Source organism: Mustela erminea, chromosome 7, assembly GCF_009829155.1.
Source record: "Mustela erminea isolate mMusErm1 chromosome 7, mMusErm1.Pri, whole genome shotgun sequence".
NCBI lineage: Eukaryota > Metazoa > Chordata > Mammalia > Carnivora > Mustelidae > Mustela > Mustela erminea.
This window is the reverse complement of record NC_045620.1, coordinates 44,388,111-44,403,566: the sequence shown is the minus strand read 5'-3', so window position 1 is coordinate 44,403,566 and position 15,456 is coordinate 44,388,111. Positions and strand designations below refer to the sequence as shown.

The following is a 15,456-nucleotide window of genomic DNA, read 5'->3' as shown; positions in this document are numbered from 1 at the left end:
ATACCAGCTAATTCCGCTTCCTGTTCCGGGATCTTGCTTGTTGTCAGAAAGCTTTCGGAGTTCCAGCCAGCCTTCGCGGCGTTTTTCTGGAGTCTAGATTGGCGCGAGGTCCGCTGCTGCAGCCATGGCGGCCTCCACCGCGGCCGGGAAGCAGAGGATTCCCAAAGTAGCCAAGGTAGGAGACCGCGAGCGGCTTTGAGGGAGGAGGCCCTGGAGAGGGGCTTGTCCCAGCCTGCTTCGGCTCGCGGCGAGAAAGTGTGATGCCTGGAGCGGTTCTACCCATTGTGGGCCAAGGGGAAGGGTCAGCCAGTAGTGGGGTGCAGGCTTCTGTCACCCCGGGGCAACCCCCGTGTTGACGTGGCCTTCGTCCTAGGTCGTGTTTTTGCTGGGGGAGAAGTGGGGTCACACGGCAGAAATTAGTGCGCTAGGCGCTGGGGAACTATGGTCTAATGCGGGCGATGTGCGGCATTCACTTAAGACACGAGTCCATATAAAATTGCAGTCTTGCCAAATGCTAGTGAGGCAGCGTAGCCTATGTCGTGGAATAATGAGGGTTGTGTGAGGGGTCCCTGCAGAGTAAACTTTGCTGAGGAAGTGATGTTTAAACTGACACTTGATGGCTGACTAGGAGTTAGCCCAGCTGAGAGTGGAAGGAATGAGGGGGCATGGATTGTGTAGTGGCATTCATTTAATTAAACAATAAATTTGACGTTATCTGATATTTCCATAGGTGGCTGATACTTAGTGTTCTATGTGACAGGTTTTGTCCCAAACCTTTTCAGATGCCCTCACTCTAGTGTGTTTCTCCAGCCCAGGTGGCTCTCTTGAGCTTGTCCTTGTCATATCCATTTAGATAACTCCCAGAGATAATTTATATAAGTCACATAGCACAATGTCTGTGATTACATGTGAGCCATCATCATTATTAACAAGCTCATCCCACACATAGTATTGAACAATTAATATTTCTTATAATTCAGTTCCATAAATTTTTTAAGATTTTATCTGTTATCTATTTGAGAAAGAGAGCACACAAGCAGGGTGAGCAGCAGAGGACAGCACAGCACTAAGTCTTAAAGAAGCTTATGGCCTACTACAGGAATTGACTGAATATTGCCTTTGACTTGACATGCTATGGAAGAAACAAATGCAATCTGAAGCATTATTGAAAAATTCTTTAAATACAAGTTGCAACACTAGAAGAGATATAGCACACATCTTGATAAAACAGAACCTCTAGAGAGAATTTTATCTAACCAGCTTCAGAGTTTATTGTTATAGTAATCTAAAAATCTACTATTTTTGCTACCTTTTCTCTTAATACTTAGCTATGACTTTGTAATAAATACCATGCATAAGATTTTGTTTAGCTTCATAGAGAAATGAAAACCTGTTCTACAAAGAGGGCATCTTGTAATAATACTTAGAAAGTTTGCATCCTAAAAAATGTTTCTTTGCCTCCTAAACCTTGTGTGATGAGCATCTACTAAGAATGAAAATGTCTTCTGTCTTAAAAGGTGAAAAACAAAGCCCCAGCTGAGGTCCAGATAACTGCTGAGCAACTCTTAAGAGAAGCTAAAGAAAGAGAGCTTGAGCTTCTTCCACCTCCACCTCAACAGAAGATCACAGATGAAGAAGAGCTAAATGATTACAAGCTAAGAAAAAGGAAGGTCAGTCAGTTATTTCCCACTCTATTAATAACATTGCTAGGAATTTATAGGTCAGAATTTGCAAAGTTCCTTGTTCGTTAGAGAGGCTGGAAAATATGAGAATAGGTTAGTGCCTCTAGCCAGATGAGTACTGCAACTTCTGGTTACCAGATAATTGCATTTTGCTGAACTTTAGAAAACATGCCAGGAGTTATCTTTGAAAGTATAAAGAAATTAAACCTGCCAGAGATCTCATTTTTGGTGCTGAATCAAAGAGGGATGGAAGTTTAAAAAGTGGAATGTCTTGCAACTGGAAGGGGCAGGACTAACAAGGCCACTTGTTATGTACTGTCTCTCTACCACCTTCTGTGGTAGGAATTAAGACTTGGAAAAGAGCCATGAGAAGACTTGGGAATCTGACCTCTTCACCCTAGGATCATCACTTTAGGGCAATTTTTTTTTCTTTAAAGATTTTATTTATTACTTTGAGAGAGACAGCACGTGCCTGTGTTTTAGCAGGGGGAGGGGCAGAGGGAGAGAGAATCTTAAATGGTCTCCACACTTATCATGGCTCATGGGGCTCAGTCTTACGATCGAGGTCACAACCTGAGCCGAAATCAAGAATCAGATGCTTAACCGACGTAGCAATCCGGGTGCCCCTGGGGCAATTTGAAACCACTAGCCCTGTTGTATCTACCTAACAGTGATGTTCAAAGAGTGATGTGTGAAATTCTGAGACATTAACAAGAGGACTGAAATAGTCAAAAACATCTTCCTACTAGGAACAAGTATTGAGTATATTAAAGTATTAGTTATTAGCAATAAGAGAAAATATCAACAAGTCTGCTAGTAATTCTTCATATCTAAAGTTTTTCTCTTTGTTTGCATGTAAGACTTCAAAGAAATACCTGAGAGTGTAACCTACATTGGTGAATGTCTTGTTTCTCAAGAATTCTAGGATGTAATTTCTCCTAAATAAAAACGAAATGAATAAACGTTTTAGAGCAGGATTAATAGGCGAAGGATGGTGTCATTTTTACTTACTTTCCCCCTCAATTTGACCCATTTTCCCTTCCTCCAGACTTTTGAAGATAACATAAGAAAAAACAGGACTGTGATTAGTAACTGGATAAAATATGCACAATGGGAAGAGAGTCTAAAGGAGATTCAGAGGTAAAATTGCTGAGTGTATAATTTCATATGTAAAGATATCCTAAGTTAAGAGACAAAAGAAGTAGAAGAAGTTAAACACAAGTGAAAGAGTGTGCCTCTGTTAGGAATTTTCCACACTGTTCCATGGAAGCCTAGGGTTCCCTTGAGGAGCCCCACCAGTGCTGTGGTAGATGAGTCCTGCGGGGAACGGCTGGGGAGACACTGCAGGTGGGTCTCGCCTGCATCACACACTACAGACAGAGAGGCGCTCTTTCTTCTGCTTTCTCTGTATTGGTTTGTTTTTGTTTTCAATAAAAATTGTTCCCTGGAAGCCAGTGGCCAACAAGATAAAGGTCACATCCTGCCCAGGCCTGCATTTTCCCGACGTACCCACTGCCCCCTCTGTGCATGTGTACCAGCCACTCCCTGAACACATCGTGTCTCCTTACTCTAAACTAGGCTATTCTCCCTGCCTGCAGTGAGAACTCCTCCCTACCCACCGTGGCCTCTGGAGCTTTCCTCACCTTCATAACTCTGGAGTTACCTCCTGCTTAGTTGTTTGCACCAGACGTTATTTCTTCCCTTTCGTTTCCTTGTGTAAATGTTGACTCACGTTTACCATATCTCAGTGAAATACGTGCATGTCTAGCTTCCTGTGAGAGTTTGTAAGCTTCCTGAAAACATGTCTTTTCTTATGTTCAGAACCTGGCTTACAGAGGACACATGATAAAATAGGGTACTGCAGATGGTTTGAGATAGTTGCCCCAGGTGTGGTATGTACTGCTTTTGATAGCCTCCAATTCTGGCTTTTTAAGGGCTCGATCCATATACGAACGTGCTTTAGATGTAGACTACCGAAATATTACACTCTGGCTGAAATATGCAGAAATGGAAATGAAGAATCGCCAGGTCAACCATGCCCGAAATATCTGGGACCGGGCCATAACAACTCTGCCTCGAGTCAACCAGTTCTGGTAAGTTTCTGATCTGCCAGAGCAGCTTTCTGTAGGCTAGGGAAGTTCTGCATTTTTGTGTATTTATTTTATTTACATTGTTGCTGTCACATATATTTAATTTACATTTTACTTTTTCTTTAAATGTACTGTAAGTAGTTTTTAATGTCCTGTAGTATATTAAGTCATAATCACTTCATGTACTAGCTGTGCAATCAAAACTAAGATTTGGGTTACAGTCTTTTTTGCTTAAGAAACTTATTGTTGAACTAAGCAATTTTTAAGAAAAGTATATCTTTATTTCCTGTGGTTGATCCTTCTATTTGATAAGAAAACATGCTCGATTTAACCTCTGGGGAAGATAAAGCCCTAAGTCTTCACATTTAACAAAGTTAGAACTATACAGTGCCAAAGATCATTTTTTCCCCTAAGTCATTTTGACCATGACCAATGTTTGGGGATGATTTTGTTAAAGGTACAAATACACGTATATGGAGGAGATGTTGGGAAACATTGCTGGCGCCCGGCAGGTGTTTGAGCGCTGGATGGAATGGCAGCCTGAGGAGCAAGCCTGGCACTCCTACATCAACTTCGAGCTGCGATACAAAGAGGTGGACCGGGCCCGCACCATTTATGAACGCTATATCCTTTGAGTGAGTCTGACTGGTGCCGTTACTGTGCTGGGTGCTACTCCTCCCAGGGAGGTATGGTCATGGTTTGAACATAGGAACAGCCATTAAGTACACCCAGAGGTCAAAGATACAAGTTTCATCTGCTTCATGCACTACGTAAGTATCTTCTAGAGACATAGGTGGTCAGAATAAGTTTGTGGTCTAGGTAATTGAGCTTTTTCTGTTGAAACTTTGGGTTTGTTTGTATTTTGGCGCTCCTTGTGGAAAGTGACATACCAGCGCTTTGGCTGCTGCAGCCAGTCCTCTTTCTGTGGGGTTTTTTTCCACTAGGTTTTTCTAGGGTGTTGGTCATTAGCACCATTACTGGACTGCATTCAGAGCATGGAGTTAGGAGGGCAGCATAGTGTAGTGCAGCAGGCTTCAGGGCCAGTTGGATGGGTGTGAGTCCCTTCTGTGGCACCTGTTGAGCGGCAGCCTGGGACAGCTTCCTTCACACTTCCAAACCTTGTTTATTCCTTTATAAAACAATCAGGTCTACCAAGAAGAGCTGTTTTTAGGATTTAAGATAATCTGTATGGGGGTGGGTGAGTGGGTGTGTGTGTATACACATATCTCCCTTAGGAGCAATGATTTGGTATTTGCTAATTAAGTGACTTCATAGAACATAACTACCAGGAAAAACAAGCATCAACTTTATTATGCAATTTTAAGGTCTCTGTGACCTCTGCCCATTATTAATATGATTAGTTTAACAGAAGCTTTTTAAAGCGCTTGTTATGTGCTAGACATTGTTGTAAACACTTTATAGATATCAACACTTAATCCTCGGAATAGCCCTGTGGTGTGGGAGCGACTCCAGTCTTGGAATGGGAGACACAGGCACGAGTGAGAGGCAGCGTGGCCAGGGTCTCCGGTAGTGATGGAGATGGGTCTCGAACCCAGCAGCAGCCTCAGAGCCTTTGCTTTTAACTTCATTGCCATTTTTGAATGTATTACTACTTTGGAATTAATGATTTCCTTAAACGAGGTAGGAGAAAAATAGATTTTGTTTATTAAGAAATAAAATGGTAATTTAAAACTTTTTTTTCCTATGTCAACTATATTTCAGTAAAAAGAGAAAAAAAACCTGAAAAAACCTTTTTCTTCTACCTCCAATTAGCAGTTTTGTTTTTGTAACATTTTTTTCTTAATCATTAATTGAAATACTAATGTTCTTGAGCCTGTAATACATAGGTGGCATTTATTGAGCACATTCCTTTGGCCCCAAACTGCTAAGAGCTTTACACATACTTTCTTTTCTTTCAGGTTACTGAAGTTGGGTTAGTATTCTTTTTCTCTGTTTACAGATGATAAAACTGCTTCCTAGACAAGTTAAATGACTTGTCCAGGATACATGGTCAGTAACAGTCTTCAGCTTTTTCATTTCTCCAGACTCCGGTTTGTACCCACTACGGAGATACTGAGTAAGCCCTGGGGAAAGATGATGAACAAGTCACGGCCCCCTTCAGAGGTCACAGTTCAGTGGTTCTTTATCTTTGAATGTATTTTATCAACCTTATAGTCGTAGTTTGCATTGTTGGGGGTTTTGATTTTTGTTTGTTTGTTTGTTTGTTTTTTGAAAAGCCTTGTTGTCTTGTGTGGTATTTCCTTAATTCCCCTGAACTTGTCCTCGTGCACCCTGATGTTAAGAACTGGATCAAGTATGCCCGCTTTGAAGAAAAACATGGTTATTTTGCCCACGCACGGAAAGTGTATGAAAGAGCTGTCGAATTCTTTGGAGACGAACATATGGATGAACACCTTTATGTTGCTTTTGCCAAATTTGAAGAAAATCAGAAGGAAGTAAGTACCCTTGAAGAACTCAGTTACATTGCGTAGCAGCTTAGGAAAGACTACTTGTTGTACACGTTGAGTTTATTCGATTTTCTTACCCACTTAACCTTAGGAAAAACATTTCCAAAATCTCTCAAGGAAAACATCATACATCTGTGGCTTAGCTGCAGATTGGGAACGGAGTGATTATAGGTTGTACTGAAGTTTCCTAATTGTGTTGTGCTTTACTTGAAAATTAAGCCTTTATATCTGTGATAAGAATATTGTGTATAAACTGAGAGTTCTTCATTTGGTCTCCTCATTAAAGGTTTTTACAGGTAATAAAACTGGAAAACAGAAGTCCAGAGCCCTGAGAACAGAGAACAGAATTTGAAATGGAAACAGATTGCCCCACAAATGAGTTGGTTCTGGTCTTCCGTAATATGTATAGAAATAATCCCTTAAAGTAACTTAGATACTACAGAATTGAGAGAGGTAGACTGAGGTCCAAATACAGGGTCTTGTATATACCATGGTAAGGACTACAGATACTATTCCAAGGCCAAAGGGAAGTACAAAGGGTTCTAAGCAGAAGAGCAGTAGGATGGGATTTACATTCTAAAGACAGCCTCTAGCTAATCTGTGGAGACTGTATTGTGAAGAACATGGCAAAAATGGAAGCAGGGGAACTGTTGACATGGCCATGGAAGAAATGGAGATGGTGGCGGGGGTGGGAGAGATGGGGAGAAGAGAAGGCTATGTTGAAGAGGTAGAGGTGGCAGGGCTCTTTGGAGTAGTGAAGTGGGAGATGAGGACAGGAGAGGAATCAAGGAGGACTTGAGGCTTGGGGTTTGAGCAGGTGCACGACAGTAGCTGTTGCTTACTAAGACTGGGAAGACAGAGAGATCCAGGTTTGGGGGTGAGAAACAGGTCAGTTTGGGGCCTATTTAGTCTGAGATGCACAGGTGACACCCCACTGGCAGTGTCAGGTAGATGGTATGGAGCTCAAAGGAGAGTGTCAGTGCGCCCTGACAAATACCTCAGCAAGGGGAAGAAAAGTCTTACTTTGGACACTTTGAGACCACAGAATCTAACAAGTAATATATTATGTCATAATTACCTTTCAAGTTGTGGCTCAAGTGAGAGTATTGTGTTGTAGAAGTAATCCTCCTGTCTGCTTTTAGTTCGAAAGGGTACGAGTAATCTACAAGTATGCCCTGGATAGAATTTCAAAGCAGGAGGCCCAAGAACTCTTTAAAAACTATACCATCTTTGAGAAGAAGTTCGGTGATCGACGGGGTATTGAAGACATCATTGTGAGCAAACGAAGATTCCAGTATGAGGAAGAGGTGAAGGTGAGCATTGGTGCAGACGCCAAACCCCGCAGGTGACAGAGATGTGCTGGCCAGCAGCAGCAACGGTGAAGTGAGGATAGCAAGCGAGGGCTCCCAGGGATCACGCTCTTGTTGACACATCTGCCATGATTGGCAACCAGTGCAACAGCAGTCAGCGGGGCTTGTAGGAAAGCCAGCAAGCAGAGCTTGGGTTTGCTCTCCCACCCACACGTTGAAAGTCACTGTGTTGGTTGCTGATGGGGCGCTGTAGAACTTGAGCAGAAACTGGGAATCCATGTGAATTCGTCTCTGAAGGTGGAAGAGTCAGAGATTGAGCCCAACAGTTTTCCTACACTACCTTTTAAGCTTAAAGGTAGTGAACAAAACACATACTGTAGATATGGTTTCATTCTTATCTCTTTATTTGATGTACTGTTTTGATTTGAGCTCAAAGATAGTAGCATTTTCCTTCACTGGTCTGCTGTGCATCTAAAAACTTTGGCTTAGTCAGATGAATTAGGATATGGCCAAAGGACGGAGTCTGGTGTTAAATAGGGTCAGCAAGGTAACATTCAAGATAAATGACTATTAATTGAGAAGGCAGGTTTCACATTTGTGAAATTCCACTGGAATTTTATTTTATTCTTTATTTTTAAAGTTTTATTTATTTTCCTTTTTTTTAATTTAAATTCAGTTAACATAATGTTCAGTGATACACTAATTACATACAGCACCCAATGCTCATCACATCACATGCCCTCCTTAATACCCATCATCCACTGTAATTTCAAATCTAGACATAACAATATGCAATCAGGCATATTAACAAATAGATTTATTAAAGTAGGCATCTAATTATTGACTAATTACCTTGTGGGGGTGGGGGTTGTATATGAAAGCAGCTTTGCTGTGGGACGCCTGACAAATAGTCTGTCCTCTATGTTCCTCTTTCTTTTCTATTTCTAGAATCTCAGGAATAGTATTTTTTAAGATTTTATTTATTTACTTGAGAGAGAGTATGTGCGCTAGCATGAGTTGGGGTTGGGGCAGAGAGAGAAGACTCCTTGCTGAGCGGGGAGCCCAGTGTGGGGACTGGATCCTAGGGCTCTGGGATCATGACCTGAGCCAAAGACAGGTGCTGAACTGAGCCATCCGGTGCCCCAGGAATGGTATTTTTAAATGATAAGTGCTAAACAGTTGCTAAAATACAGGAAGTCAATCTAGTGTCTTTTTTTTTTTTTTTTTTTTTAACCTCACAGAGTCCAGCAAGTGTAGCTCTTGGTTTGGTTTCTCGTCATTAAACTGTGGTCTTTCTAGGCTAATCCACACAATTATGATGCGTGGTTTGATTACCTACGCTTGGTGGAAAGTGATGCAGAAGCAGAAACTGTTCGAGAAGTCTACGAAAGAGCCATTGCCAATGTGCCACCCATTCAGGAGAAGCGGCACTGGAAGCGCTATATCTATCTGTGGGTCAACTATGCACTCTATGAAGAATTGGAGGCCAAGGTAAAAAAGGAATTATGCCTCAGCTCTGGATGGCTGCCTCCTCCCCAGCTGCTTCACACCCGCATGTACACCTCAGTTGTAATGGGTGGTGGTGGTAGGTACTGACACATGGAGTCCAGGAAACAGGAGCCTAATTCTTGATTCGGCAATTACCTATTCTCTGTGCAGCCTTTTAAACTCGGCATTCTGTCATTAGCCCAGGCGAGGTGTTTTTGTTTTATTGCATTTTGTGTTTAAACTTGAGGCAGAAGATTATCACTTGGAACTTGGAATGATGAGGCTGTCTTTAGCTTATTTTTTATCGTTTTCTGGGCTGCCTCCTAAGTAGGGCTCACAGCTGGATGACACATCTTTGCTTCGAGTAAAGAGCAGGTGGGATTTTCAGAAATTGGTTGTGTATAAATTAATTGGGAAAGACTATCTTTCTGCTGACAGTCTGAAACTATAAAACATCTTTTTTCTTTCTACTATCAGGCCAGAAGCCTTTCTACAGACAAACTCTCAGAGATTGATGGCTATCTTGTTGGTTCTTTAACCAAAGTCTGATGGCCACAGGTAGTTCATGTTTGATCATAAATGATGAAATCAGAATTTGAGAATAGCACCCTGTGAAAACACTCAGGTTGGGAGTGTACCTTTTTTCTAGTGCTAGTAAAACCAGCATCAGTAACAGACCAGTATTTGGTGAAAATTTCTTATCCTAATACAGGATCCCGAGAGGACAAGACAGGTGTATCAAGCTTCTTTGGAATTAATTCCTCATAAAAAGGTATGTTTGCTTTAAGTGTTCTGTTCCAAGTGTCAGAATCTTGCTTCTATTACTTGTGAAATAATACTTACTGTTTGAATAGTTAGCTGTGCATGGCACCCTGGAAAACCTAAGTGAGAACAAACTGTCTCTTTGCCTCTGAAAATACCTTATAGTCTGGTTGAGAGGACAGCCTGTATTGACAAATGAACAATACAGATAATGATGCAGAAATTCAGAGGTGTGTGGGTAACTGGAATAGACTGAGTGGAAGGAAGAAGATGAACATCAGAGAGCCACAGCATGTGCAGGAAACAACAAACGGGTTTGTTGGCATCCGAGTGAACAGATCTATGCATGGGTGAACTTGTGTGCAAGTTCTGGAAATGGTTGAGACATTATCTCTGCCCTGTTTTCCACCATGAGAAACAAGTAGAGATGTTGACCGAACAGAGACGGTGTGTTCTGCTTGCTTACAAGCATACCTGCAAAACAAAACCAATTCTCAGTAGGGGCTGCAGGGCCATGCAGTACAATAAAGTATTTAGATTACTGTTTGTAACTTTTGTGAAATAAACAACCTCATACTTGCTTAAAAACAAGAAAATATATCTGTCCTAGTTCTGAATATTTAGGGAAATCTAATTGCATGTGGCCTTTTATTAAATTTTTAGCTTTAGTGTAACTGAAACAACTCTTTTAGATGTGTTTTGTGCTTTTGTTTTCTAGTTCACATTTGCCAAGATGTGGTTACTATATGCACAATTTGAAATAAGACAGAAAAATTTACCATTTGCCAGAAGAGCTTTGGTAAGTAAAGAAAGGACCACGGGGTGCCCCTCAGTGGCTTGGTCGGTTGACCGTCTGACTCTTGATTTCAGCTCAGGTCATGATCTCAGGGTCATGAGATCGACCCCCTCGTTGGGCTCCCCGCTAAGCACAGAGTCTGCTTGGAAGTTTCTGTCTCTGCCCCCTCCCTGTGCTTGCATGTGCATGCTGTCATTCTCTCTCTCTTAAATAAATAAATAAAATCTTGGGAGGAAAAAGGAAGGATCAAGATCATCACTGACGTCTTTGAGAAGGAAATTAATTCTTAGTGTTTATAAGTTGGACAGTTCCTACTAAGAATGCAACAGAAGTATTCTGCCTTTATAACTGAGATGTTATAAAGTGTCAGAAAATGCACGGCCTTTGAAGAAAAAAACGGGTGATAACATTTAAATTACTCTATTTTAACATTGGAAGCTTTATCTGTAGCTGCCAGTTACCATATCTTTTCTCAGACTGGAAAGATCTGACGTTAGATCACATTAGATCTAATTCCGCTCTTGAGTAGAATCATCTTGTGCAAACCCTGGGGGTATTACGTGCACCTTCCCCTTAATAGCTGTTCTAAAGTCTCTTAATAAGTTCAAGTGCTGTTTAAATGCAGATGTCCTTCTGTAAGTCACTCTTGCCCTGGCTGTGGGCAGTGAGGCAGTTTTCGTTCTGTGATCACCACTTTATTTATGGGAGGTTACATCCGCCTGACATCCATATTCCCTAGGTGCTCCTGAGAAACTAAGTAAAATCCAGAGGACTCATGCAGACAGTTCTGCAGCCCTCTCTTGCTGAACAGGCACCAGTGGGCACAGGCCCTCTTGACAGCAGGGTGCAGTATAGGATTTCCATTGGCCTTCCATCAAGAACCAGTGTGGACAGTGTGATACCACAGAGGGAAAGAATGGCTTGCCACGTTCTTCCTCAGCAGAGAACAGCTATTGAGACAGGTCAGCGACATCAGTACACAGGTTGAATCTGCGTATCACAGTGGTTTGGTCCTTTTATTTTCCAGGGAACTTCCATAGGCAAATGTCCAAAAAACAAGTTATTTAAAGGTTACATAGAATTGGAACTGCAGCTTCGAGAATTTGACAGATGCCGGAAGCTTTATGAAAAGTTCTTGGAATTTGGACCTGAAAATTGTACTTCTTGGATTAAATTTGCGGAATTAGAAACGATCCTCGGTGATATTGAGAGAGCGCGGGCAATCTACGAGTTAGCTATCAGTCAGCCACGCTTAGACATGCCAGAGGTGAGAATCTCGAGATGAATATTTTGTTTTAGATATTTCCCTAGTATTGCTTTAGATGACCATCTACATGTTGGGCATTTTCAAGTATAAAGATAAACTCACCTGCAGTCTCGTCTTATCAGATTAGTACTTTACTGTTGGGGGGACAGAAGGATGAGAGTGGGAGAAGCAGCCCTCTAGTAGGATACCACAGGCCAGCAAAGCCCCATGATGATACCAGGATGAGTTGGGATATAATGGGGTGGGTGACTGGCTCTCTTCCTCCCTTCTTCAAATGGAAGGCTAACCTAAAGGGGATGGGACAGGCAAGTATACAGGCAGCAGGCAGCCCTGACTGGAGAACAGAGTGGATGAAGACTGAAACTGCACATCCCCAGATTCTCCTGGCACAGTTTTTCCCAGATGGGGTCAGCAAAAGCAGCTCTGCCTACACTAGCATATTCCTGAAATTAAACTGCCACTGTCCTGGCCTGAGACCTGAAATTGTCCCTTCCCTATTTAAACTTAAGCCACAAGGTGGCGCCAAACCACAGCTAAGACCCGTTTGAGAGCCGATGAACTCACCCAACCTTTTAGTCTTGACTTAATGTGACTCTGCATCTATGGCTTGGGTCCCACGAGCTGCATTAGGGCTGGTCTTTATGTAAAATGGTTCTATCAAAAAAAATAATAATAAATAAATAAAATGGTTCTATCAGTTGGCCTCAGCTCCCAGGCGTCCGGGCCACATGTTACTCCATCCTTGTTCCCTGACAGGCAGCACCTAACAGGTACGCTGTTTACTGAATAGTCGTTGAGGTGAACTCAGTCCTATCAAGGAATTTACAGTAGAGGTAAGAAGAGTATATCCTGGCTAATTTAGGCATGTCTTCTCCTGGTAAAGTCAGTTGTGTGTGATAGGATCATGGCAGTGTCTGGGAGATTTGACAAGTCTCTGAGCTTTTCTTGGTAAGTCCAGCATTGAAAAACTCTGAAAGAAAATCCAAAGATGAATCCAGAGACTTGTATCTCATAATGTAGAATGGTAGCCAAGTTTTGGCCAGCTTGTAAATGCCAGTGTGTTTACTGTCTCGATTTTGCCTGTACTTTAATTGTTCATAGAAGTCCTAGGTTCCTGGATGTCCTAGGTTAGAATGGTAGTTAAGCTCAGCTTTGGATAGGGACATGTTGCTCTTTAAATGTCAAGCCTGACTTATTAAGTTCTCTTTCTTAGGTACTTTGGAAATCGTATATTGATTTTGAAATTGAACAGGAAGAAACTGAGAGAACACGAAATCTTTACCGAAGATTGCTTCAGCGAACACAACATGTTAAGGTACCCTTCACTCTGTTGATGATCTTTGATTTTGCCTAAATGAGCAGTCCTGAAGGAACACCATATTTCTGTATTTTAAGTGTTTTGGGGTGTGTGTGTGTGTGTGTGTTTCAATGCTTTTCCTGCTTTTAGAAAAGAGCCCATGAGTCTCAGAGGACTTTGGAATATAAAGCTTATACCAGGTCAGTATTTATACTGCATAGGAGTAACTTAAATATCACAGGATTGAATAAAAAGTTAAACTCTTTTCAGGATATTAAGACCATCTCAAACACCTAATTGGATATAGAAACAGACTATAATTAAATAATTCAACATTATTGAAACATATAATCATTACGTTCTTTGGAATACTACAGATGAACACATTAGTATGTTCAGATGTCCTTAACTAGAAATTAGCATGATTACATGATCCTTTCCTGGATGCCATGGTTAATTTGCTTCTATAATAATTTTTCTTAAGGTATGGATCAGCTTTGCCCAGTTTGAGCTGTCTTCAGGGAAAGAAGGAAGTTTGGCTAAATGCAGACAAATTTATGAAGAGGCTAACAAAACCATGAGGAACTGTGAAGAAAAGGAAGAGAGACTTATGTTGCTGGAATCATGGCGAAGCTTTGAAGATGAATTTGGAACAGTATCAGATAAGGAGAGAGTAGACAAACTCATGCCAGAGAAAGTCAAGAAGAGAAGAAAGGTCCAGGCTGATGATGGGGTAAGAACTGAGACCCTGGAGCTGGTCATCTCATGTCAGATGAGCACTTTCTACTTGTAAGTGCCATATGTACAGTCTGAGCATCAGAGCAGGCAGCCTGGCTACCATGGAAACAGAGCAGGGTGTATAGACCACCCAGGGGTGGAGATGGGAGACAATTGGCAAAGGTTGATTCCAGGAAGCTATATAAAGTGTGGTATTATTTCTGGAGCATTAAGCAGGAGGTCAGAATAGAGGGAAATGAAACTTAGCTTTTAGGTAGAACCCAAGCTAGAGACTTTGTAAGCTAAAGGGAGGCTCTTATACACAAAATGACATGACCCGATGGCTGGCTTCAGCAGGCATATTCCAAGGGGCTTAGATCAGAGGAGGACCTGTCAGGAAGCTGTTGTAAGCAGAGCAAATGATGGTGGAAGCTGGAATTAGAGCAGTGTTTAGGAAGCCAAATCAGTGACCAGTTTGAGGTGGGGCTGTTAAGGGCAGGGAGTCAGAATAATAGTGCACAGATTTATGACTTTTGCTACTAAGTATTAAGTAAGTCTTTAAAAAATTTAAAATCTCAGAAAACTCAAGATGGAGGTGGAGATACAGAATATCTTGGTTGGCTTTAATCTTCAGGCTTTTTCCCTGGTTTTTAGCTCTGTGAGCTCCACTTGCAGTAACACCAACCCCAACAGCTACTTTTTTCTTTATTCAGTTAACTAAAATATGGTATACTAAGAGTTTCAGAGGTAGAGCTCAGTGATTCATCAGTCTTATGTAACACCCAGTGCTCAGTATATCCCATGCCCTTATTAATGTCCATCACCCAGTTACTCAGCAGCTACTTGTTCACCCCAGTCTTGCGGGCCCGGCCTTTTTTCTGTGATGGGCTTTGATGTTTTATAAATGAACATAAGGAATGCGTCTTGAACTCTCTGGGGTTTTGCAGTGAAAATTCTCTACTTTAACTATAGTGTATTTCAGCCGTCTTTGGCTTATCTTTTAATTGTTCTACTTCTATTCCATAGTCTGATGCAGGCTGGGAAGAGTACTATGATTACATCTTTCCAGAAGATGCTGCCAACCAACCCAACCTCAAGCTCCTGGCCATGGCCAAACTTTGGAAGAAACAGCAACAGGAAAAGGAGGCTGCTGAGCAAGACCCAGATAAGGACATTGATGAGAGTGAATCCTGATGTTCTTGTTCATATTGATAAATGTTTTATTATTTTTATAAATCATTCAGAACTCTTGTGACTCCATAAGTTTTTGTATATTTCACCATTGGAGTCTTTGATAGCTACTTTCTGAATTATTTTTAAAATGCTCTTACGTTAGCGAGAAGTGGGGGTTGCAAGTAAACTTTTTTAACCACTGGATTTATCGGAGTCCAAACTTTTTTTTTGTCCACATCACGCATTAGGAAATCTAATTGAGGTAATGCCTTCAACTATTTTAGATGGACCTGCACCTTTCATAGTGTTTTTCGAGAAGTATTCAAGTTACATTCTACAGTAACTTTTAAAGTGGTTTTTTCATCTTTGTCTTCTTCGTAGATACTTAGTGTACTCACCTGAAACT

The 15,456-nt window shown here is 41.5% G+C and overlaps 1 protein-coding gene across 2 annotated transcripts; it reads left to right on the top strand.

The window, feature by feature from the left end:
* The first annotated feature begins 5 nt into the window (after positions 1-5).
* CRNKL1 (crooked neck pre-mRNA splicing factor 1) lies at positions 6-15,254 on the top strand. 2 transcript variants are annotated; one of them, XM_032351544.1, is made up of 14 exons: positions 6-175; positions 1,518-1,670; positions 2,731-2,822; positions 3,617-3,775; positions 4,230-4,396; positions 6,050-6,228; positions 7,383-7,553; positions 8,850-9,041; positions 9,751-9,810; positions 10,519-10,599; positions 11,624-11,863; positions 13,077-13,178; positions 13,645-13,893; positions 14,904-15,254. In XM_032351544.1, exons 1-14 carry the CDS (start codon positions 125-127, stop codon positions 15,069-15,071), a joined length of 2,064 nt encoding a protein of 687 aa, XP_032207435.1. In that variant the 5' UTR covers positions 6-124; the 3' UTR covers positions 15,072-15,254. The 2 variants fall into 2 exon arrangements, with proteins under 2 accessions (XP_032207435.1, XP_032207436.1); XM_032351545.1 differs by lacking the exon at positions 6-175 and adding an exon at positions 2,543-2,578 and having other exon boundaries at positions 1,593-1,670.
* Positions 15,255-15,456: the final 202 nt, after the last annotated feature.

Bases quoted from the DNA above. Each gene is read 5' to 3' on its own strand.
- CRNKL1 (XM_032351544.1), top strand. From the start codon at position 125: ATGGCGGCCTCCACCGCGGCCGGGAAGCAGAGGATTCCCAAAGTAGCC. The intron at 176-1,517 runs GTAGGAGACCGC...CTGTCTTAAAAG, and splicing joins GGATTCCCAAAGTAGCCAAG to GTGAAAAACAAAGCCCCAGC. The intron at 4,397-6,049 runs ATATCCTTTGAG...ATTCCCCTGAAC, and splicing joins CCGCACCATTTATGAACGCT to TTGTCCTCGTGCACCCTGAT.